Here is a 26,855-nt window from a genome sequence, read left to right on the forward strand (position 1 = left end):
TTTTACTCCTCATTCAACAGAAAGATAAACAACAGATATTCAAGAAATGAAACTGTACCCAGAGCACACACACTGCGCCATGTACTTAGGGTATTAAACACACACTGCGCCATGTACTTAGGGTATTAAACATTCTTGGAGTAGTTGTGTGCTTGGCGAACATTTTGGTGAAGGAATAAATGAAAGAATTAATATCCTCAGTGGTAAGAATAACCAAAATATACATGTAACTTTTTTTAAAAAGACAATGAGATGCACTAAAAAGCATGTGAGCAACATGAATAACTTTCTGTTATGATGAATGGAGTTTTGGTTAGGAGATGGTTATGTCTCTAGTTTGCGAGAAAGCTTATACAATGAACTTACTGGCCAAGCCTAGGGGTGCGTGTTTGCTTAAAACCAATGAGGAGCAGAAGGAGGGAGAAGATGAGCAAGAAAGTCAGGACCACGAGGGGTGCACCCACCCACTGAGACAGTGGGGCTGATCTATTGGGAGCTCACCAAGGCCAGCTGGAGTGTGACTGAAAAAGCATGGGATAAAACCGGACTCTCTGAACATGGCGAACAATGAGGGCTGCTGAGAAGCCAAGGACAATGGCACGGGGTTTTGACCCTACTTCATGTTCTGGCTTTGTGGGAGCCTAACCAGTTTGGTTGTTCACCTTCCTAGACATGGACGGAGGGGGGAGGACCTTGGACTTTCCACAGGGCAGGGAACCCTGACTGCTCTTTGGACTGGAGAGGGAGGGGGAGAGGAGTGGGAAGAGGGGGAGAAGGGTAGGAGGAGGGGGAGGGAAATGGGAGGCTGGGAGGAGGCTGAAACTTTTTTTTCCTTTTCTCAATAAAAAAAAAAAAACAGAGCCAATTGTGCGCGGGGGAGGGGGGGGAGTGACACTCACGGGTTCTTTTCCCATCTTCTTTTGTAGCCGCGTCTGCCACTGGACGGCTTGCATGACAATGGCTTCCCACCTTCTTTCGAGGTTTACAATGATCAGCTGCATGGGCTGGTGGTCCGCATTCAGATTGCAGGTGTCACGGTCGTCCAGAAGGTGCTGGCACAGCCTCAGAATGGAGGCTACCCCTCTACGACGCTGCTTGATCTCGTGACAGAGAGACTGCAATACAGAGAAGGAGGCCAGTTTGTATGCGTTAGGAGGACCAGCTTTCTGGAAACATGAGATAATCACTTCCATCACGATTTCACATTGCACAGACATGCTTAGCTTTGAACACTAGGGCAGGAGCGGACCTACAGTTTTCTTGAGATTGGTGGCCTCCAATACACAGCTGATGAATGCTAGGGAGTTTAGGAGCCTCTGTTTCCTAGTCCCCTTTCCTCTGATTTATGCTTCCAAAATGGAAGATCTCGCCTTGACACTCAGGTATTAGCAATCTCTCACATGGTGGAGAAAAATCACGTAAGTCATATGAACTGCAGACTGTAAACAGAGTGAGGGTGTTGGTTCAAGGTCAAAGGAAACACAACAACAAATAGAAAATCCTCCTCCAAGTGCAATTATTCTTCTACATTTATCCCTAGATCCTTTGGAGGGAAAAGTTCAGTATTTTATTGGCAAAAATAAATAATACTGCAAAGAATTTTCATATGTAAACTCTATTATCTAAAAAACAGTGGGCAATATTTCTCTTCCAATGCTTGATTAACAAAGCAATAATGTTCCTAACACAGAAATCAAGACACTGGATTATTACTGCACAATTTGCTGGTAATTCTGTTTCTTTTAATAGACACCCACACCATTTAAAAAGGATCTGCATGCATCAAAATAGCATTTTGCCTCTCAGAAGCATTTGTATTGCTGCGGTGACCCTAAGCTGAACGATTGAAACAAAATAGTGGGTACACATGTCTAAAAATATTATATCCTTTCTTTGCCTACGGATAGTGTGTAAGTGATATTCTAATTCAGAGCCTTCAGGAGAAATGATGATTATACCCACAAACATCACTGAATTACTAATCTCCTTCTCCTGCCACCATTGGACTGTTCCAACAGTTAGCAGATTGCTTATTAATCAACAAGGGTAAACAAGACAATGCAATTTCATTTAGTGTGAGGGTTTTAATGCCTGGAAGTATTTGTGCTTAAAATGTTAATCTAGATAAGGCTTCATTAGAAGAAGTCTTGAGATGATTAAGTGCTGTTTGCTGAATTGTGCACGGGGTAGGAGTAAGTCGATCAGCAGGTGGACATTCCATACAGATGTTCCACTTACTGATATAATGCATGTTATATCCATTTAAATGACCCTAACTCGGTAATAGCTGGAATTCTATTATTTCCATAATGAGAGAACCTGTACCTTTAATATTTCTGCATTTTAAATGAGGTGAATGACAAATTCCAAAACCTCTATTTATGGCAAAATATGACTAGGAATTTTATTATTCATGTCTTACCCGAGCAGCTGTTTGAGCTAGGTTTCCTAGGGTACATTTCTATTTTCCTATGTAACTCCCAATACCAACCTGGCTCTGACAAATTCTTTTTCTGATGCTATTCACTAGTTCAGTGTAGAGGACAGGAAACCCCTAGGCAAGCAAAGACAAACTTGGAGCCTAGTAAAGCAATAATACTGTCTTCATCTTCCCCAGCAGTTCTCCCAACTACCTCCCCAACCCCCACTCCTCCCCCATACCGTGAGACACACACGTGCACACACACACATGTGCATGCACACACATGCATACTTTCACTTCAACTTGTCCCCTTAATTTACAATTGTCAAGGCATGCAAATGATGAAGCCCATCTAATACCAAATTTTGCCCATTTATTGAATATGCAAGAAAGTGCTATGGTTATCGCCAGTTGAAATTGGTTCAAATGAGACCTAGAGACATAAATGTTGATGATTTGGGGTTTTGAACTGTGGCTAAATTGTTAAAAGAAAATGGCTAAAAAAATCAGGAGATGTTTTGATGGAATTTGGGTTTTGCAAACCTCTCTTTAGTAGAACAGTAAGTGCATATCTATAAGCCAACAAAAAAACCTCGAAGTTTTTAGCTGAGGGAAAAATCATAATGAATGGCGCTAAAACTTTGTGTGGAGTTATCTCAGGCCATACTGCAAAGCAGTTCAGATGGGCTTCATTCACCTCACAAAGGCTATTTGGGATATAATATGTTTTTCATAAAGATTACTGACCATGATTTCTTGAAAGTGTGCAGAACATATTGAGTTTCTACATATCTAGACAATCTGCATCTACATCTTAATGCAGGGAAGTCAAGATAAATGCACTACCTTAAAAACTACAAAAGCAAGGCTGAAGAAATGGGTCAGAGCTCTTGCATTTCAAGAAAGGAAAACTGAGGCTCACTTACCACCCAGCCCAGCTGAAGCTGCATTTGGGTGCAGAAAGCCCCTGTCTCAGGCCATTAAGACAGAACACTAGAAGACATCTGATGTCCTCTTCTGGCCTCATGTCCAAACAGGGGCACATACACCCCCATGCTGATGTGTTCTCACTATGCACATATGCCATAGTCCCCACATAAACAACACCCTACCAATTTAAACTACAAAAGCAGGTGCTGTTAACATTTGCTGTCCGAGTTTTGCACCCTCACAATCTGGCAGTTTTCACTTTAAATATCTGAAGGGTTTAATCTATATCCTAGATTAATTTTTTCCCATGTGAACTGTTCAAAGGAAACTGGAGGATTTTTTTTGTACCTAACATTGTTTCAGTCTTTCTTTTTACCTAGAGACATTCTCCTACATAAATGTGTTTCCCTGACAACCAACAAAATGTATTTATTTATAATCACACATACTAAATAAAATCAGTGGTTTGTTGGCAACCTTCCTTAGAATCAGTATTCTACATTATTTTTCTAATAAACTGAGATACATATTCTCCATATGTACTGAGAAATGTTAAATATAACTAGCAGGAGCAAATGATTATTATTATTTTCTGCCTTAGATTTTAGAGAAATATATTTTAGAAAGCAGAAACTCCAGCTAAGTAAGTAAGGCAGTCATAGAATAAGACAAACATCCTTCCATGATCTCCTCACATCTGTGATGTGTCTTCCACTTGCTGGGCCTTCTTTCTGTAACGGAGGATTACACAGAGAACAAGGCAATGCTCCTTCCATCAAGGAGCGGAGACTTTACTAGATATGAACTACATAAATAAGCACAGTACAAGGCGGGGGGGAAGAAAGAGGAAAAGAGAAGAAAGAGTTGTGTAAGAGAGAGAGAGAGAGAGAGAGAGAGAGAGAGAGAGAGAGAGGACAGAGACAAACACCAAGTGATGTGCTACAGCAAGGTGCTGCTGGAATTTCATCCACCTGTAAGGAAATGACAGGAGCCAGGGGCCCAATATGAGTGATGGAAGTCAAAGGGGTAGAGAGCCCAGAGACCTGCTAAGGTGGTGCACGATCAAGCAGGCTTAGGTGGTAAGAAGTGGTTCTTGTGTTGGGAGCTGGAAAGGGGGAGGGGGAAGAGAAACATCCACAGCGCTGGTCATTACAGCCAACTCTGAAGCATGCTCTAAAGAAATCCTCCTGGTTCTGATGCGAGTCACACGCCTTCCTGAGAAATAGGAAAGAGGCTGAGAAAACAATATTTAAAAGGAATTTCAATTACGTCTAAGAAAGGGATTCTAAAGACTTGAGCATTGTAGCAGCCCGTCTTTATCAGAATCTTAGTGTCATCTCCCAGGAGAACTGTCCTGGCAGGCTACTCTCAAGGTTTTAACTAGCCCCTTTATTTATTTTTCATAAAGTTCCTACCAACTTTTGTCATGTTTCTAAAAAGACAGATTTGTAGTAAACATGGAAAGGCTGAAACAAGTCATCAAACTTCCATGGTTTAGGGCCGAGAAGTTACCCCCTTCTTCCCATAAAACAATCAGACGTCGCACACACTGAAGACATCTGTTTGGGTCACACTGTAAGACAGTTGCTAACAGGATAACAGCTTTCCCCCTACGTTTATACACTGCTAATCTGACCTTTAATTCACCAATGGCGGAACACACAAATTTTGGAGGGAAGTGTGCTTTGTTTTGTGTGTCCCCGGCTTAATCAACTTTTTCTATGCTTAACTACTCATATTAGTAAGCTAAACATGATTTTAAAACAACAACAACTTCTGTTTTCCTTTTGTGGTGCTGCAATTTGAACCCAAAGCCTCACAAATGGTAACCAAGTGTTCGACCATTTTCCACCAAGCCAAATAAGACGTTTGTTGTTGGCTTTAGGCTCTCAGCAGCCCTGAAGACTGTCGATGTTAGTGCTTAGCTGTCACAGTGTAACACATTTGCTTAAATGAAAACATATTATACAAAAGGGAACATTTACCTGCATGTATACATTCTTGACATCAAATGAGTATTAGTTACCTCACAAAATGCAAATGAACACACAATAAAAGAATGAGTATGATTATTACTGGAACTATTATATTAAAAATAAATGCCAAATAAGAAGAGAAATGAGAAGAAAAAATAGTTTAAAAATCCCCCAAACGAAGCAAATATTGAACACGATGAAGCAAATCTAACTGGAGAAACTCCAAAGCATTTTATACCCAGTATTTCTGACAGAATTCTTATTCATGTTAACTCTGTTGAGTAGGTCAACATGAACTAAGTCTTGGGATGCTAGATGATGCTCTGTTAAGATGGAAAGCTGTGAAGAAATGCTCTTTATAAAGGCGAGCATTACTTCGTCTTCTATACTGAACAACTGTTTAACCATATATGGTTGAGTACGTTATGTACGCGGCAAGCACGGAAGTGAGGAGCGTTCTGCACGGACGGCACTTGGCTACCTTTAGCCTAGTGTGAGAGAAGTGACAGAACGAAAAAAAGAACAGCAACACACAGGTATGTTCTCATTTAAACCGCGTTAAGAGCGCAGATCTCTCTTTTTGGCACGTTCCTAAACTCCTGCCTATGTAATTTCTTTTTTAAATTTTTGGACTCTTCCCGTTTCCCTGTTCTGATTTCAGGGGGTGATATTTTTCCTCCTATCTGCTGTATGTAGTGATGTTTCCAGGAACAGGGATCTTCAGCATGTGGTCTCCAGATCAGAGAGTACTTACATCACCCCAGAATATACAACTGCAAATTCTTCACAGTCTTCCCAGACATTCAGAAAACATATGCAATCCCTGATAGTCAGGAGCCTAGGCAAGAGGACAGTAAGTTTAGGATCAGCCTGAGCCAAATAGTAACTACCAGGCTGGCTGGGGTACAGGGTAAGGTAGTATCTCAAAGAAAGAAAGAAAACAAAGCTAGCTTGTAGGCTCTCTGGTATCATTCACACCTATAGGAATAAGGGATTCTCAGTGAGGCACAGTGAGTCATGGCTTAGGGAAGATCTACAAGTGAGTGCAGTCTAAAGCTTGAGAACTCTATTATAGCCAGAGTAGATTAAACTTTACAAATTAGAGATTTTCCCTGAGTAGATCATTTTTGGAAACACAAACATACAAGTCCTAAACTCTGATTCTAACAAACCTACAGTGTGGAGTGTCTCTGGGGCAGAAGTAGCCTTTGACTCCTTGACTCCTGATCATTGCCAATGAGGTAAGTTTGGCAAAGGCCGTGTGAGTGGTATCTATTATAGCAGTGACCTCTTGCTCCAAACACTGTACTTTCCATTACAGGATTAACATTGGCGGGTGACAGGCATCTAGCAAGACGTGGTGCCTCTTAGGAGCTTATAAAACAGCTGATTCCCCCAAGGGAGAGCTAGAAATACAAGGCAAAGGTTGCTGATAACAGCTAATTCATCAAGATGTTGTAATTTTCAGTAAGGCAAGGGACGGGAGCGTGCTTTGTGAACGGTGAGGCCAGGGCTCCCATGCGCTGTATAACCGATGAATGCCAGCCAGCACGTGGCCTGAAGAGACCGGTTAGGACCCACGGGACCAGAAGGAGCCATCTGAAGATTGGAAGGTGGAGGAGAGGACAGGCTTTATGGAAGAAAGTTGAAAATCTTAAGTTTAATCACAGTTTTCTAAAATCTAGATGTTAATGTAGGGTCTGATGATAATAATCCCACCCGCCAGATAAATTTCTGGAGTGCCTGCTGTGTGCCGAGCCCTTTCTCAGCGACACATACGGCAGCATACAAGGTTCATACCTTTGCTTTGGTAGAATTTATGCTCTAATTTGTCTACATGTGGATATGAGCCTGGAGAAAAATGTAAACACACACAGAAATCATCACGTAATAAGAACCGTCCAATAAAACCAGTGATACTTTAGATTGACTCATCAATAATGTTTCTTCGAGAAGACATCCTATAATATGTACAGATATAAAAACAATGTAATTTAATGTTCTAACAGAAAGTCTTGAGATAATGTTTACATCAAGAATAATTTTATGCCATAAAAGATTTATATGGTGGCTGGCAAAATGGTTTAGCAGATAAAAACACCTCCCATTCAATCCTGATGATCTGGGTCAAATCCTGGAACCCTTGGTGAAAGTAGGGAACTCACTCCCAAGGACGTCCTCTGACATTAGCGTCCAAGCGTTGGCATGAGCCCCTCACTCACACCCCCCACACACACCCTCACACGCATATCACAAGCAGGCATACACACACTCATTAATAAAAAACAAAAAAATTTAAATCCTACTTTATGATTAAGTAAAGAGTGCTTTAAATTAGAAATTATTATTATTGTTATTATTATTATTATTATACAATTATAGGCCAGTAAAAGGACCTATAACACACTTATAAATGCAGAGTTGGAACAGCTTGGATTTCTAAGGTAAGAGCTAAAAGGCCTACATGGGTAGAGTTATTAATACAGACCTATAAACTTCACTCAACAGATCAAACATTTTCTAGGATAAAAATAATTTAGTCCAATTTTAATAATTACCTTCTTTTAGAAATACCAAAAAAAAACCCCAAAAAGTATACAGAGAAGCCTGGATCTTAAAGAAGAGTTGAAGAAGTACATAAAATGAATATATTAATTGTGCATAATTATTGCAGTGATGCGGTTCTTATCTGGCTTATGAAATTGTCACATACAACACTGGTAGCCTGGAAAAATGGAAGCCCTAACATAAGATGACCATCATATACTGCACCAAAGATAATTCTGTTGCTCACATGTATATGAATAAATACAAAATAAAAACAATGTTATATGTGCTTCAGCTATTTTACCAAAATTCACTTGAGCATAAAAGAATAATTATTGGAATTGCTTATCAATCATTTGAGCACTATTCTGTACAATATTTTATGCGTTACGGTTATTTTCACTAATTCCATATATATCAATAACTAATGTTTTGTTTTGTGTGTATTTTAACATCCTCCTGTGTGGGGGGGAGGGTATGGGTGTATGTGTGTGTGTATGTGGGTGACGTCAAAGGACCACTTGCAGGCATCAGTTTCTCCTTCCGCAATGTCAGGTCATGGAATTGGACTCAGATCAGTAGGCCTGACAGTAAGGACTTAGACTTACTGGGCCACCTAACCAGCCTCTTTCTGTAATATTGTGTGGTTGACTCATTCAGTGGTCACAAAAGCAGAGACAATGGTAGGTAGATGATGACAGACAGACAGACAGGCAGATGCTAGGCTGATTTACAAGTGAGAAAATGGTGACATTTCAAGTAAACAGCATTTCAACTTACAAGGATCGATGCCAGAATTTTAACCCAGGGAGGTGGAATTGAAAACTGACTCAGAAAAAATACTGGCATTTCAGAAGCAAGCTAAAGATGCTTGTAAGATCTCTGCATTCTCAAACTCTCCTGCCCTAGACTTTTAACCAGAAGTGACCACAAACATAAAGCTACAATTGTTAAGAGCCGGTAGCCTCAACCCTTTAGAAGTCCATTCTCTACCTATTTGGAGGTCTTCAATTATATAAAAATGTGTAACATATGTTACACTTGAATCTAGGATGGTTTTGATAATAAAGATGAAAAATTCACATTATCGATTGAACAAATATGTATGAAACACCTATTAAAATGGACACTGTGTTAAGGGTCTACGATCTGCCAGTAAACCAAGCAGACGATGCCTCCTTATCTCTTGGACTTGATAGTCCATTTCATAGTGGAAGCACTTCCTTTTCTCGGAAATAGTAAAGAGACTAAGCAAAGATAGAAGATGTCCTTGAAATAAATGATTATCAACATTCTCAGAGTCGATAGTTCTTTGAGTCCTAACAGCTGGATCCTAGCCAAATCTGTGCACAACCATGGATGTCATATAAGTGTTGCAAGTGAGAATTTACATCCTAGAAGTCAATAATTTTAAAGTAGACAAAAGTTAGAGCAATGCAAGTGGTCTTTGACTGATGATTTACATATTTTAAATAAAATAAAATAAACGATTCTGGGTATTTTAGCTGGTTCCAAATTTCTAAAACAGTGTTAGCTAATACAGAGACCCAAGCTCGGTGTCAAACTCTGGGATTTTAATCTCTATTGAAGCTAAATATTCTATAAGCATGCAGTGGAGTGCAAAAAATAGCAATTGAAAAATGACATGATTAAACGGCAAGACACGCAATCATTTGCTCTCAATTATGTCAATGTATCTTCTTCACTTCTGGGAGGCAGGCAGAAATATTGTTTTTTAAATGCCTCTATTAAATTGGTCACCAATAATAAAATAGATGAGAGCCCTAATAAGCTCATTTACATAGCATACATCACACGGCACAAAACTCTGCTTGCCAACAGTGCTGCTCCCAGACTTGTCTCCTGCTTGTCACCGGTCTTTGCTCCATTAGCAGATTTTAAGAGCATAATACTGCCTTCAGGACCATTTGTAGAAAAATGTTTATGAAACTTTTCTAGTTAACCCTTGGCAGGCTCCTTATTGCTAATTATGGAAAAGGTATTGATATAATATCTTGGCTGTCACATTCAATTATGGTGACGGTAGAAGCAGAGTCTTGGTGTGACATTTTGGAAATATCATCTAATTGCAAGTCAGAAACAGAGAATGACAGTTTTAAGTAGATTATAACTCCTTTCAAAATAGCAAAGTGGTTTGTTTAATATAAAAGCTAGATTTTAAAAATAGTACTAAAGCCTCCTGAATTAGTTCACCAAGCACATCTCTACCAGCTCGCTGGAGAGGAGCTGGGTGGCGTGCCAAGAGTGTTGAAATTATGCATGGTGATATAAGTCTAGATCAGACACTGAGCTGTTTCTTAGAACCGTATAAAATACAAATATTTCCAATAACTATATTTATTTTTAAGAAAACCCATCTCCCGTCTGTTCTTTCACCTGCCCAATAAAAAAACTAGTGGTTGCCTTATTTTCCGGGTCTGGCTTTTCAACCTAGAAATGACCTCAAATGACCTTGTTATCTAGCATGCTTACTAAATACTCTAAGTCACGAAGGAACGCCAGGAGTGTTGTTACCACTGCCACTTCCTGGGACCCATGGACGGATGGTGTTACTAAGTCTTAAATATGAATAGGTTTGCATAACAAATTATGTTGTCAATTGTTATAAAATATTTTAATTTTAGTTAGAAGGGGCCGTTTCTATTCCTCTTACTGTTTTGGTTATAGATTAAAATATTGCAAGCATTCCAAACGTGCTAACCCTCCCTCTGTTAGCCCATGCGAGCTGCTGTTCCTTCTCCGTGGCTTTCTTTAATTTCTTTGTTACTTTCTCTACACTGGGTTAAGTACTTTTTAAATATGTTTGTTTTCAGAATAAAATTCAGTAGTTGTGTATTTAGCTCCTATTCACATGCAATTAGTAATATGTTATAAACCTCCTTTTCTAAATTAAAAACACTATTAAAATTCTAGACATACAAAACAATATGAAGATTAAGTTACTCTATAGGAAACTGTAATAGCTTACAGCTTGCCTGTATCATTATGAAAATGCCAGTATCTATTACAGAGTCTCCCTGGAATAAAGAATGCACTTTTGGCAATAATCTTTTAAAAACATGTCCATTATTGTTAAGACGCTAAATTCTTCTGCTATTATAGGAAGGAAACTTTTAGTAATCAGGAGGAAGAGTGCAGGGTGATGAAACTTAGCCATTAGGACGCCAAGCACAGTTCCTTAAATTCCCACAATCACTCTTTCAAAAAAAAAAAAAAGAGAGGGAGTAATTATAATAGATTTTTACATAATTGTATTTTGAAACCTATTTCCAATGCCCACTGAGGCTGCCTGTCTTCCTGATTCCACAGCAAACATTTTAAGCGATGCTGGATTGATGGAGGTGATTTTCTTCTTTCATTTTCTGTTGGTCCCAGCTCCCTAAAATCACCTCCTCTTTTGCACAGATCTTTAGCTCAAAGGATACCCAAGGCAGTCTGAAGGGGAAGGGAGAAGGACCAACTCTCATTTAGCAAATTCTAGGACAGAGGTCATCAGAAATGCCGTATCTAGAGAATGACGTAGGATCAGGGAGAAAGCTGGTTAACACATGAGCCATGTGAGCCAAGAGATGTTCCTGGGGATAACCAGACTCACGTGACCACATTGACTTTTGCATCTTGCATAGGCCGGAGTCATAGCAGTTTCCTTACTCCTCCATCCAGATGATAGATGACTGCTCTATACCCCTTCTTTGTACCAATCCCTAATTTTCCAGACTTAACTGTGGCTTCTTAGGAAGGTACTCCTGGACCCACCAGACTTAGTTACTTGACGTACAACATCCGGGAACTAATCTTTAGGAAAGCAGCCCTATTATTCCAGATCCTACAGAGGGAAAATAAACGGATCTACTAATTAATGGCAAAGCAAAAAGAAGGAAGAAGCAAGCTAGGGGAAACCATATAAGAGAGAAAGGTGCAGGAAGAAAAGTTCACAGTAGAAAGCTCCCTTCTTTACGCATTCAAACCCCCTTGACAAGAAGAGGCAGAGGTCTCGACAGCATTATAAACTTCAGACTCCCGACTCTGCTTTTAACACATCTAAAGTGAAGAGAACACTGTCATGTGGGTTTGGACCACTTTGAACTTGCTTCTTAGCTTTGCACTTTGCATCTGAGTTGGACATCCAGTTCATTTTTTTTTAATTTTTAATATTTTAAATCAGTTTTCAGTATTTTCTCAGATACTGAATAAAGCTAACTGCACTTTTAGGATCATTTGGGAATTTGACTCCTCAGTAACACCAAGCTATGCTTCCAATGTTGTATAAGGCAGTGGAGAGATGCTAACTTTCAGACAGCTGGTAAATTACAATGATGATTTCTCAGTTCAAAACAACATCCGAGAACCTAAAGCAAAGTGGAGCCCGGAAGTCCAGAAACCTCTGGAAACACAGCTAAGCTCTCTGTTAAAGGAACCCACTTGCTTCTCCTCTGGGAAGGGGTCGCTCACACCATCCTGCACACTCCTCTAGGGAGAACCGAATACACAGGGGCTCTCCTACAGCTGGGGTGCTGCAAGACGCTTTTCCACCGGCCTTCTTGGCAGTAGGACAGAGCAGAAGCTGTCTGGTCACAAAGGAGGTTTAGTTTAACATCGGAGATGCCATTTGGAATGAGGAAGAAAACACATCTGTGATTGTCCCCTAGTTCAACAAAGCCCAGCTTTGTCACCGTAAGTAAATCACAGAAGAGTCCCCTCAGTGGTCTTCCTCTGAAAAGTAACTCTCCATAGCTGCAAACACCTCCTGGCTACAGGTATAATACAACATAACCCTACACTCCGGAAAAATACACTATGGTGGCCTAAAATGGCTTTGAAAATATTATAAAATAAACTTTGAATATCTATCAAAGAAGTTAAGGTAGATGTTATCTTGCACGATGAATCATAGGGGCATGATTTATTGCTGTGCCCTTGTCATTTTCACTGCTGCTGGCTATAACTATACCTACCTTTTTGATCTGGATAAGTGGTCTATACTGGTCAGTTTTATGTCAACTTGACACAAGCTAGAGTCTTTTAGAAGAGGGAATCTTAGTCGTGAAAATACCTCCCCCAGATTGACCCATGGGCAAGCTGGGGTTGGGGGCATTTTTTGATTAATGATTGCTATGGGAGAATCCAGACCACTAAAAGTTGGGCCACCTTTGGGCTGGTGGCTCTGAGTGCTGAAAGAAAGCAGATTGAGTAAGTTTTGAGGAGTATACCAGCAAGCAGAGTTTCTCTGTGGCTTCTGCATCAGCTTCTGCTTCTATATTTCTATGTCCTGCCTGAGTTCCTGCTCTGATTTCTCTTAGTAAAGGTCTGTTACCTGGAAATATAAGGTGAAATAACCTGTTTCCTCTTGTCTTAGCCACTTTTCTATTCCTGCAATAAAACGCCATGATCAAGGCAAAGTATAAAAGAAAGCATTAGCTTGAGGTTTCAGAGGGCTGGAGTCCATGACCGGCAGGGTAAGGAGCACGGCAGCAGGTAGGCAGGGATAGAACTAGAACAGTAGCTGAGAGCTCACATCTTGATCCATAAGCACGAAGTAGAGAGAGGTAACTGAGAACGGCTGGGCTTTGGAAACCTCAAAACCCATCCCCAGTGACCCACCTTCTCCAGAAAGACCACAACTCCTAATCTTTCTCAAACAGTTCTACTAACTGGGGACCAACTGTTCAAGCATGTGAGCCTATAGAGATGGCTCTCATTCAAACCATTACATGTGACTCCCTGTTTCCCGCAGGCTTATGGCCATATAGTAATGCAAAATGTATTTAGTACAATTATGAAAATCCCCATAGTCTTTCATGGTCTCAACACAGTTTCAAAATCCAAAGTCTCTTCTGAAAATAAAGGAAATCTATTAACTGTAACTCCATGAATTTTAAAAAAAAATTACACACTTCCAACCTACAATGACACAGAATATGCATTACCATTCTATAGGGATAGAAAACTGGGCATTGGGAGGAAAAGCTGGGCCAAAGCAAAACCACAACCCAGCAGGGCAAACTCTAAATCCTACAGTTCCTTGTGTGATGTCAAAGGGCTTATATGGCTCTGCACTTCCAGCTTTGCTGACTGAAAGGCACACTTCTCTCTCCCAGTCTGCAGCTCTGGTTGGCAGACTTCTCATAGTTCTAGCATCTCCAACATCCTGGGGTCTCTAATGCATTGGAGGCGTCATTGTCACAGCTTCAGCACTCAGGGACTCCCCTGCCGCACTCCTGGCCCCGGAGAAAGATTCTACAATCCCGCTACACCTGTATCATTCGTGACTCTAAAGCCAAAACCTCGGGGCCGATGCTCCCAAGTTGGGCTCTCTGCTTGGAGTAGGACCTGGGCTCGCCTTGAGTGACATCAGCACAAGTGGTCCTTTGTTACATAAGCCTTCTTTTTGACAAGCTGTAAGCTTAGCCAGGTAGGGTCTCACATTCAGCATAAGCCTTGGGACCCACAATAAGTTTCCACATGCTCCTTTCCTCCTCAAACTGTACGTCTGTTTCTTTACTCCTCACTTGTCCCTTCACACTGTAGCTCTGCGATTACTGATGAGAGGGACAGGATTAATATCAGGCCGTCCTAGACTCTCCCATCAGTGAAACTGATCCCAAAAATTTTCAGCTTAGCCTCAGGCAGACTTTTAGACGAGAACAGAAAGCAGCCAGATTCTTTGCCAAAATATCACAAGAATGGTCTCTAACACAGTTGCTAATATTGTTCTGATCTGAAACTTCTTGCACTGAGCCTCCACAATCCACAATGTTCCCTGAACGACTTCTTCCAAGATCCTACTAGGATGGCTCATTAAACCCTGCTTAGAGCATTCAAGCTTTGCTATTCCAAAGTCCCAGAGTCTTCACACTCCTCTAAAAACAGCATGGTCCAGCCTGTCATGGCAGTAGCCTGCTCCCTGGTACCAGTTTCTGTCCTAGTTACTTTTCTATTCACATCATGGCCAAGGCAATCTATAGAAGAAAAAGTTTATTGAGGGATCACAGAGTCCGAGGGTTGGACTTCAGAATTATCAGTATGGCAGCAGGCAAGTAGGCATGGTGCTAAACAGTACCCGAGAGCTCACACTTTGATTCACAAACAGGAAGCAGAGACAGCTAAGTGGGAACGGTAAAGCTTGAGACATCTCAAATTTGCCCCCAGAGACATGCCTTCTCCTACAATGCCCTACTCACTAATCCTTCTCAAACAGTGCTACCAATGAGGGGCCAAGTAGACAAACATATGAGCCTATGGGTGCCATTTTCACTCAAACCACCTCACCTCCCCAAGCTGCCTTTGTCATGGTATTACATCACAGCAATAGAAATCCCAACTAAGATGTCCATTGTGCAGCCATCCCCATGAAACCACTCTGACGGCTGCAGGTTCTATACACAATGATCATATTCTAATATCTTCAAAGTCTAACTCTAAATAACTTCACCGCGAAGTCATTTTCTTAAGCAAGGCATACAAGATTGAAAAGCTCTAACTTCCATTGCTGTATTTGAAAAGCTCTGAAGTTTGTTGAACTGGTATTTTAGTTGGAATTAGGACGGCATGGTTGAAGGCCACTCACTGACTTCTTGGTGATCTTAGCAGATAAAGGACTGAATTGATCATGAACTATTCCTCCAATTCCTAAAAATCACATTTTCTAGTCATGGCTGAAGGACAATAAAGGACATTTCAGCGAAGAAGGACAAACAGCTCAAAAGTCGAGCCACTTCCTAATCTTCCATTCTCAGAGGAGATTTCAACACGAGACTGATCATTCTATTTTTTACACTAACCTCGTGAAATCAAATTCTAAAAAGAAAGGAAGATCTTATTGGGGAAGAGAATGTGGTATTCTAAATGTTCCGTGTATAATTTAGGATTAATCAACAATTTAGAGTATCAGTAAAATTAAGAGAAAAATGTTAAGCTTTTTTTTTCAGATAAGAATGATATGCTGACTCTATCTTAGAGAGGGTTGCGGAGGATTAATGAGCTGCAAAGCTCTTAAAGCACCTCCTATGGAGCAGCAACACAAATGCAAGGTGAAAAATGGGAGCCTGCTCTACACTGAAGTGGGCTCCTGAGAGTGCAACACCCTGCAAAGGAGAAGCCTGCAAGGGTCATGATGCTAAATCTCCGTGTGCCGATGTCAGAGGAGCCTCCGTGTGTTGTCATATGTTTACTTCTGTTGAAAGAAGCTCTCAGCAGCTGTAATAAGCATTTCTAAATTCTCCATTAATCATTATGTCCCTTGTGAAGATCATTTTATTTTATTTTTTTGTGAAATCAGATAGGCTTACTATGCATATTTTACTAAAGTAAAGCAATTTGAATATTGGAGAAATAAAGATAAGGGCCCACAAATCACCACAGGTTTGGCATTATCGGATCAGAGCCTGTGGGAATTAGGGAGGTGCAGGGTTTGGTCTGACTCTGGTTGTTGGGTCCTGAGTGAGTCACTGACTACATCAGATGTTTGGTTTCCCTCTTTGAAACAAGGACAAGAACTAAATGATGTCAGGTCTCCTCCAAGGGTGAAACATTGTCTCTCAGTCAGCCCTTGGTGGAGATTTATTGACTTCGAGATATTGACTATGGTTTCATAAAACAAAATCAAGAGTTCCTACTCTGAAAGGATGTGCTATGGTGCACTGCTAATTCACAGAGTAAATCAAATGTCAGTACACAGAAGCACCAGGAGTTTCTTTTTGCTTGTTTCTAGACTTCTGCACATGCCCATGGCATGCTGCTTCTTGTCCACTGCTTTACTACAGATCTCAATGTAGACCTACGTGAGAGGAGAAAGGGGCCTGGGAGGGGCAAGGAAGGAGAGCGGGGACACAGAAGGGAAGGCAAATATGATACTTATCTCATGCGCAGAACTTAGACGAAGTAGACTACATATATAAACAAGACCAAAAAAAGGTAGACAGGAACTATTTTAGGGTAGGAAGGACTAGAGGGAGGCAGGACTAAGAAGGGTCATGGAGGACAAAGGGGAGCTGCAAAATTTTGAAGATAAGGAATTTAAATCTTTTTATTTCCCTCTCACCTTGTAAAGCTCTTATGCAGATGAGTTAATACCCCCACTCTGTAAAACATTTTTACCATGCTACACTCTCGATGGCAGACCCAGCCAACTCCTACCTCATTTCCTTCATTTCCTTTGAACGGATTCTTTTAAGACTAGCCAATCACAAAAGAGTGTGAGATTGGACCCCAGCCAATGAGGAAAGGATCCGGTCACCATCTGCCTTACAGCAAACACCAAATCTCTGCCCTGTGTGCTCACATTTCCCCTCTTGTGTGTAGGGAGCCCTTTCGATCAGAGGTAGTTTTGTCTTAAGACACATTAATTGGAGTGGTAGTCTCTTTCTTTCAACCCTGAGCTTATTTCTAATAACAGGAACAGAACAAAATGCGGGGGCAGGGATTAAAATGTGTAAATTTTTGTATGGGAACATAGTTATCATTTAAAGTATACTGCTATAATAGAGATGTTTTGTTTGAGCCTTATGCCGCGAACAAAGAAAAAGCTTACAGCAGACATAAAAGATAAGAAAAGGGAATCCATGCAAACCATCACCAAAACAAACAAACAAAAATCCCACACAAATCACAGAGGAAGACAGGAAGAAAGAATGGGTCAAAGGAACTGTAAAACAATTAAAACAAACAAACAGGATAGAGCAGCAGTGAGTGTTTGCCTATCAATAATTGGTGAAAAGTAGATAGCTGAGATTATCCAACCAAAGGACAGCGCAAACAAACAGATTAAGGAAAAAGGATGGGCCAACAGTTTGCTGCCTACAGAAGACCCGCTTTGGCTTTAAAGCACGAAGGGGGAAGTGAAGGTTGGAAGGGAGAAGCCTTGGAAACGCTCACAGAAAAGGAATGAGAATGGCGAGACTTCGCTTCATTCAATACAGGCCTTAAGTCAAAACCTGTGACCAGTGACAGAACGTCATTTTATAACAATGGTAAACCCCACAAAGGGACATAATGATTATAAATGGCTAAATATAGGCAAAATTTAACAGATGTGAACTGTGAAATATTAACGCAGCAATTGTGAACTCTAATACCCCCGTTCTCAACAACAGAAAGATCCCGACAGAAAATCAGTAGGAAAACAACAGACTTGAGCAACAGGAAAGTCCACAGTGATGCGCGGCAGGGCACGTGCTAATGTCCACAGAGACACTGTTCAGTTAGAGCATTCGTTAGGCCAGAAGAAGACTCTCAGACAATTTCAAGAATCCGGAATTAGGCAAATGTGTCTATGGTATGACAGGAGAAATTAGAAATAGGAAGAAAATTTAAAAGTTCCCAAACACATAGAAATTAAGCAGCCTACTCCCAAACAACAAATTAGTCAAAAAGAAATCAAAAGCACAAACTTGTATGTTGATTAGAAGTCTTCCATCAGTGAGGGACGGGGCAGAGACAGGGTTGCTAGGGCTTGCTGGCCACTAGCCTAGCTTCGGGTTCAGTGAAACACCCAGTTTTGAGGGAATAACATGAGCATGACAGAGCAGGACATTCTCCATATATCTACATACAAGCACATGCACCACCCCGACATACAGCATACATATATACCACACACACTTGTGAACACAGCAAAAGTGTATTATTAGATAATTTCCTATCCCCAGCCACTTTCTGATTGGATTTAAAGCCTGCTCCATGAGAAGAAACATATCTGGTACCATTCACTCAGACAAAAACACGTGACTGGCTAGGTCATGGGCCCTAAGGGAGACTAAATACTATTATTCTTCCAAACAGACATATAATAAACCATGCCCTGAGTTCTTATATCTATATAAGTGCACCTTTCAACACTCATCAGCAAATCTTATTTTTGCAATTAGTACAGAGAGCCACAACAGGTCAAAGAGGGTCTGTGGAATGTTTAGCTCTAAATGGGAGGCCTAGATCATCCCCTCCCCCCAAAGTTCAGGTACTGTCATGGAAGAGGAAGCAGAAAGACTGCAAGAGGGAGAGCAAGTAGGTATTAGTAGCAAACAATATTCGCAGGACACAATAACACAGTTGCATGCATAAATCTGTAGTGCCCGGGACTTCATGCACACGATTTGCTCAAGATCAAACCAGTCAAAATTCCAGCATGGATGGGGATGGCTCATAAAACCCCAGGCCTAGCTGAGGAGCTCTTGGTGACTGATGGCTCCCAGGGGAGAAAGAGTCAGTTTTCTTCAGAAATGAAGACCCTGAGAATTGGATTTAAAGCCTGTTCCTCAAGAAGAAACATATCTGGTACTGGAAAAATATACGCACGTGTCTCAACAGATTAATTCCACATCCATGGATACAGGCATCACTAAATAGATTCAGTAGTATTAAGAGACGATAGATAGATAGATAGATAGATAGATAGATAGATAGATAGATAGATAGATAGATAGATAGATACATACATACATACATACATGATAGATAGATACATACATACATGATAGATAGATAGATAGATAGATACATACATACATACATACATACATACATACATACATAGACAGACATAGACAGACATAGACAGACATAGATAGACATAGATACATAGATGATAGACCAGATGAAGTTGGGAGGAAAAAGTGGTGGGATTTTAAGTATCCGTGCTCATATCCACAGATAAGTATAGTCCCAGATCCCTCATCAAGGAAACATCTTTGTGTAACAGATGGATACAATTATAGCTGTGGCGTTCTGCCCCATTGGATACATCTACAAATCTTCCCCCTCACCTAAGGCTCAGAAAACGCTGAGGAAGAGAAGGCAGAAAGACAGTAAAAGTCAGAGGTCTGTGCCTCCTAGAAATGCCAGAAGCTACACCCATTGTCTCACCAACACAACTGCTTAAACATGAGCTGGACCATAACAACAGACATGTCAAAGCTGATGGGGGAAAGACCACCAGACCGCAACACCACACAAAGAACTGTGGCAACTAAGGGATGCTAGGAGCTGGAGAAATACTCTTCACCCAGAGAAAAGCACATGGATTGGTTATCCAAGCCCTGAAAACAGACACACAAGTAGTAGTATACAAACTGAGCAGGATGCATTTATGTATTTAGGAATATATACATTATATAGACATATATGTCCTGAACAACAATTAATGAAAAAATGGGCCATAAATTTGAAAGGCAACAAGGAGGGCAGTATGGGAATGTTGGAAGGGAGGAAACAGAAGGAATGATTAAAAATAAAAATTCAAGGCAAAATAACTGTATGGATTTATCCTCAATAGTTATAATGCAGATAGTAAAACATATTGAAGCCTTACCAAGCAGACCTTTGAAGACTTTCAGTTATTTGTTTTCATTTATTTACTTTTATGTGTATGAGTGTTTTGCATTTCTATGTACCACACACATGCCTAATGTCCAAGGCAGTCAGAAGAAGTATCTGTCCCCTTATGACTGGAGCTACAGAGAATTGTCATGTGGGTGTTGGAAATCAAAGCCAGGTCTTCAGAAAGACCATCCAGTGCTCTTAACCACCGAGATAACTAGAAAGGGGACTTTGATCTTCCTTCCTTCCTTCCTTCCTTCCTTCCTTCCTTCCTTCCTTCCTTCCTCCCCCCCCACCTTCATTTTCAAGATGGGGCTTCTATGTATAACCTTGACTGTCCTGGAATTCACTCTGTAGACCAGACTTGTCTTAAAGTCACAAAGATCCACCTGCCTCTGCCTTCCTTTGCTGGGATTAAATGCTTGCACCATCACTGCCAGGTGACTTTGATTTTCTTGCTTTAAAAAAATTACTGGCATATATTAATTTTACATAGTGATTTTAAGGGTATTCTTATTCAAGTATACATGTACTTTGACCATAACTATCCCTATGATTGGTTTTCTTCTCAATTCTTCCACCTGTTTTCCTCTCTCTCTCTCTCTCTCTCTCTCTCTCTCTCTCTCTCTCTCTCTCTCACACACACACACACACACACACACACAACACACACACACTGATTTCTGTAACGATGTAAGGATATAGATGAGAGAAAATGTATTTTTCTCTTTCCGAATCTGGTTTTTAATGCTTAATATTATGATCCCTATTGCCTCCATTTTTCTGAAATTTACACTTAGAAAAATATGCAAAAATTACCTGTACACATTTGCTTTGACTGATCTAAGTGTGGTGGAACCTGTACTATCCCGACAGTCAGCAGTGTAGGCAGGAGGATCAGAAAGTTTGTCATTCTTGGTTAGACAGCCGGTGAGGCTAGCTTGGGCCACCTGAGACTGTCTCAAAAGGTCACAAAAAAAATCATTCACTTTGGGTTCTCTCATTCTCATCAGATACTATTATGAATAGGAGTGGCTTAAATCTATCAATGAATTTCAACCTTTATCAGTCAGGTCATCTCACAAGTTAGTTCTAGATTGTATCCAATTATTTAAAATTAATTTTTTTTTTCGAGACAGGGTTTCTCTGTGGCTTTGGAGCCTGTCCTGGAACTAGCTCTTGTAGACCAGGCTGGCCTTGAACTCACAGAGATCCGCCTGCCTCTGCCTCCCGAGTGCTGGGATTAAAGGTGTGTACCACTACCGCCCAGCTCAGAGGGGGCTGGAGAGATGGCTCAGAGGTTAAGAGCACTGACTGCTCTTCCAGAGGTCCTGAGTTCAATTCCCAGCAACCACATGGTGGTTCACAACCATCTGTAATGAGATCTGGTGCCCTCTTCTGGTCTGCAGCATATATGTAGGGAAAACACTGTATATAATAAATAAATCTTTAAAAAATAAATAAATAAAAATAAAATTAGTTTTATGGTATTAAGTAACCGGGGTTTTTAATATGTGGTAGAACAATCTGGTACATTTTTAAATGATTATACATTGTTTTCTTGTGATTAGCACATATGGTTATTATAACCCTTCTAAAAATTAGCTAAACCCCTTGAGAAAAATGAATCCTTCTCAGGTCAGTGACTTTGAAGTGTTGGCTTGCTTTGGTCCTCACTAGGTTAAACACAGAGTCTCACAGCATTGCCAATAGAGTCATCAGAGCAAGAGCATCATGATGACCCAGACGGCACTAAGAACTGCGCCACTTTCCCCATGTACTAAACTTACAAATACTCTCTCCTGGCACTCTTCGAGGCTCATGGGAAATGAGACAGTTTATAGTGCCACTTAGCATAGTTATAGCAGCTAAGGAACTCGATGCCACTCGAATGTCTTAATTACATTGCTCTTATTTTTTGTTTCCGAAGACCGTGTATTGATTTTTGAGGAACTATTTCTCTTTTTACCTTTTTTCCTTTTGCTAGTATATATTAATTGTAAACATAAATTGGTTCCACGTTGACATTTTCATACACGAGTAAATGTACTGTGATCATGTTCATCTTCTCCAGCCTCCTCTCTTCTCCTCCTCCCCACTCTCATTCTTCCTTCCTGTTTACAAATAATTTCTCCTCTGTTTTTATGTCCTTAAAAAATCTAGATTCTGCATATGAGCAAAACCATGTGATGTTTGTCTTTAATAATTGTGCAGCTCACTTAACAGGATCTCCAATTGCATGCATTTCTTTTAAATGACTTTCTACCAATCTTAGTTCCCACCCCACCCCCCATCTCCCACCCACCCCCATCCACTCCTCAGAGAGGGTAAGGCTCCCTATGGGTAGTCAACAAAGTCTGATACATCACTTTGGGGCAGGACCAAGGACCTCCCTGCTATAGCTAGGCTGAGCAAGGTATCCTTCCAAAAAGAAAGGGCTCCAAAAAGCCAGTTCAAGCACTACGGATAAATCCTGCTCCCACTGCCAGTGACCCCACAGACTGCCCCAGCCACACAACTGTCACCCACGTTCAGAGGGCCTAGTTTAGGCCTATTCGGGTTCCCCTGCTGTCAGTCCAGAGTCAGTGAGCTCCCACCAGCTCAGGTCAGCTGTTTCTCTGGGTTTCCCCATCATGGTCTTGAACCCTTTGTTCCCATTATCGCTCCTCCCTCTCTTCGACTGGACTCTTGGAGCTCAGCCAAGTGCTAGCTGAGGATCTCTGCATCCAATTGCTGAATGAAGTTTCTATGAGGACAATTAAGGAAGAAGTGTCTGTTACAGTAACTGATTGCGGCTGCAGTCTGCCTTGACAGGGTCGGCATGCTAGGAGGAGCTGCTGGAGGCTACAACTGCAGGACCATGGGTGTGTTTGCTCGCATGGGAAGGATGGAGAAGGAGAGACTGAACATGAAGGTGGACCAGGCTGCAAACCCCACGGCCTCCCCTTGATGTCTCCCTTCCTACAGCTAGAGCCCATCTCTCAAAGATTCCACAGCCTCTAAAGACATCACTATCAGCTGTTGCCAGACCGCTCACGTTCAAACCACAACAGCTGGCCACTCAGTACTCAGAGCCCAGGCTATGGAATAGCAGAGCAATAAATCCCATCTCAACGCTCTCTTCTATAAGTAAAGGATAGCAAACCCCATCACCTGCATCAGGGGGGTGAAGAGAATTAAACAAGCAACTGTAGGCAGAACTACGTAAAGCTGATATAAGAAACAGCCACTTGGCATAGAAGCCTTCAAGAAGCAATAGTTATAATGTGATGCTGCGGTGATATGGTGTGTGTGTGTGTGTGTGTAGTGTATAGTCACACATATGTAAGCATGTGTGGAGGCCATAGGAGGACACTCACTGTGTTGCTCTATCACTGTCTGTTTTATTCCCTTGAGGAAAGGGCTCTCTCACTGAACCTGGAGTTTGCCTTATTCAGTGACATTGGTAGCCAGCAAGCTCCAGCAAAGCCTCCTGTCTCTCTTCCAACCCTTAGCTCTGGAATTCTAAAGCCACAGCCTCCTACATTTTATGGGGATTTGAACTCAAGTCCTTATACACTAGGCTCTCTGTTTCTCTCTCTGTCTCTCTCTGTCTCTGTCTCTCTCTGTCTCTGTCTCTTTCTGTCTCTCTCTGTCTCTCTCTCCATCCTGTTTTCTATTTCTCAAAGAGGTACGGATACAGACATTTCCACACTGGTGTTTTATAAAGTCTAACACAGGGTCAGATAAATACAGCCTTTGGGTCAAATCTAGCCTACCACTTATTTTGTAGGTAGTTTTAAAATTAATTTAATCAACTCCAGTTATATTAATTATTTACTATATTGTCTGTGACTGCTTTGGCACCATAGCATCGGTTGTGTGACTGACAGAGATTATATTACTTAGCCTTTTATGAAAAAGTGTTTTGAGAAAAAAAATCAAATTTTTCACAATTGTCCGAAAGACCAGTGAGAGACAGAGCAGCCTACTTTTGGGGTTTGCACCCACAGAGTGTTGCTTTTGCTCCCTCTGTTTTCTCTGTGTGCCTTTAAGCAAGTCACATTTACTTCCCACAATGCAAATTCTTCATTCATAAAGATAAGGAAGTGCACACGTAAGAAGGTAATCAGTAAGAAACATGAAAACACTCGGCCAAGCCTAAGTTGCTGCACACATGTGCAGCATCAAATGGCCAGGTTACCACGTCTGCTCCGTTCTTGCCCCTTCCGGTGACAGCTCTGTGGCAGGGTCTACTCTCACTTCCCGTCCCAGTCTGGATCTGGGCCTAGGCCAATGCTGTGGGGTTCTTTAGCTGGTAATAGACAATTTGATCCTAATTTAGAGTCTTTAGAATAATTAATTTGGTTTTGGGATACAAGGAACATGTGATTAAGTAATTACATTCCTTTCTCTCTGAAGGGTCATGGTGAAAAGGCAGTGCCATCTAGCCAATGGCATCGAAGCTCCACTCTTGGGTGATAAAGGCCCTTTGCCAGTTGGCCTCATTAAGTCCTTGACATGAGCTCCCTGATTTGTTATTAAACTGTGCCCAGTCCTCAACAATTTCACATTTCTATCCCAGGGCTTGGGAGTCACACCTTCATGGCAGCCCTCTGCTGGGTTGGACTCTTTTTGTACAGAATTTCTCCTGTGTCTAATCCCTCATCTACCACAATTACTGCCTTACAGAAAAATAATGATAATTCCATAATTGCTCTTTTCTTTTTTTCCCCATGAAACATTAAAATCCTGATCTCTTTCCTTAGCACATATCAAGTCGAATAGGAAATTCAGTTCTGTCTACAAAGGGACGGACTTGCTCTTTCATATCCAGCATCTCCTTCCTGTCTTCTGGATCGTGCACTGGAGGCTCCGGCATTAAAGCCTTGTGGTTTCAGGAATAACAGGGCGTGGAGCTAAGGCCTGGGGGGAAACTCTCAGTGATGGTGGGAGATGCAGGCACCCGCAGCAGATGCGGAGCATGCAGCCCGTACAAGTGCCACACGCTTCCTCCCTCCCTGACCTCCGCTGTTTTAAATTTTCTTTAGACTCTGGCAAGCAAGAGGTCGATTCTCTGTGTGCTTGCTGCAAATTGTGATTTTGAGACATCATAAACTCAATTACATTCTTATACTAAATTACAGACTCTTGGTTCTGGTCTACCAATGAGTCTGGTAAGGTTCAGGACACTTGATTAATTATATAAGAAGTGCTGAGAATAACTTGCAAATAGCTGATAAATATTAAAACTTTGCCTATGAAATATATTTACTCCAACAGACATGTATAAATTTTTCTTTAAAAGAAAACAAGAACAAGACGGTGTTCTGCCAGATCTCCCTCACCTGTGTGCTCAAGCTCCTAAGGGCTTCAGGGCTGGGAGCAGACTTTAGGAGGCCAGGAGCTCATCATCCAGCACACTCAAGACGTGTGCTTCATCTTAGCACCAGAAAGAGAAGAAAGTCGAAAAGGAAATGTACCAGCGCTCCACCATCTCCAAAGGCTTGGCGAGTTTCAGCTTAGCAGAAAGCACACAGCAAAGAGCACTCGTACGGTACAAAAATGGAGAGCCAACCTTGATATACACACATCCCACCTACCATCGCTAAAGCTGCGGCTTTTGGCTGAAAAACTGAAGAGAGCAACTAACAAATTGACATTAGAGCAACAAGGAAGTGTACTTCTTCCCTGTTTTTCCTTTAACTGATATGGAAGGCTACTTAGGAAATATCAGTTAATATCAGTTTCACATAGCCATCCAAAGATCCTTAGAGCCAGACAGTCCTGCATCCTAATACAATCTACTACTCATTAAAGATGACCTTGGACACACAAAACTTAACTTCCCTGTGCCTCTGGTTCATAGAACCCAAGTCAAGACCGTCACAGCTAATTCATAGCACTGCTATTAGGATTAAATGAGATATATTTACATATTCAAAGTGGAGAAGCCGAGTTTTCAAAGGAAGTATATTATTGCCACGGCCAACATCGTGAAGGATCTTTGCATTACTATCGTGAATGAAACAGGAAGCCCTAAAGGGTAGCTTACAGCATGGATATCTTTGTAATAAAATGGAGAGCAACTAACATTAAGGAATTCAATTTAGCTATAGGAAGCATCCGATAATGAATATTGGGCTTGTGAGGCTAATTGCCTTAGTGGAGCAGGGCAGGGGACAGGGCAAGGACAGGAGCCACATGATTAGGCTTACTTGTTGGCTATTTTTTTTTTTACCTTTTATTTAGGGTAGGAAATTTCCTATTGTTATTATAGAATTTTAAAATTACTAAGAAGACTGAAATATAAACACAGAACTTAATGGACAGTGGCACTTAAAAATACTGTCAAGATCCATACAAGAAGAGAAAGTGGGAAAAGAACGTGATGGTCTCTGCTGTACTGAAATAACAGTTCTCTGCTGTTTTTAGGTACTAAGTAAACGCTGAGTGAGGTTATCTATGTAGTGACCTTGCCTTACTATCTGGAGTGGGCAGCTTAGCTTCTGTGAAATGCTAGATGCCAGGTACCATCCAGTGACCAGAAGTCGTCTGACCTCTTCCTGGTGTCGACCTCCACTTCCTTTCTCTGACCTCTTCCTGGTGTCGACCTCCACTTCCTTTCTCTGACCTCTTCCTGGTGTCGACCTCCACTTCCTTTCTCT

The 26,855-nt window shown here is 41.2% G+C and overlaps 1 protein-coding gene across 3 annotated transcripts in view; it reads right to left on the bottom strand.

Annotated features, from left to right (window-relative positions):
• Positions 1-26,855, bottom strand: part of Akap6 (A-kinase anchoring protein 6) — a 387,996-nt gene that overhangs the window by 40,596 nt on the left and 320,545 nt on the right. For all 3 annotated transcript variants that reach the window (XM_013347205.2, XM_013347218.2, XM_013347211.2), the window contains exon 12: positions 900-1,115. In XM_013347205.2, coding sequence (XP_013202659.1) covers positions 900-1,115 — 216 coding nt within the window. The remainder of the gene's footprint in view (positions 1-899; positions 1,116-26,855) is intronic.

This window comes from Microtus ochrogaster, chromosome 1 (assembly GCF_000317375.1).
Source record: "Microtus ochrogaster isolate Prairie Vole_2 chromosome 1, MicOch1.0, whole genome shotgun sequence".
In the NCBI taxonomy this organism is placed as follows: Eukaryota; Metazoa; Chordata; class Mammalia; order Rodentia; family Cricetidae; genus Microtus; species Microtus ochrogaster.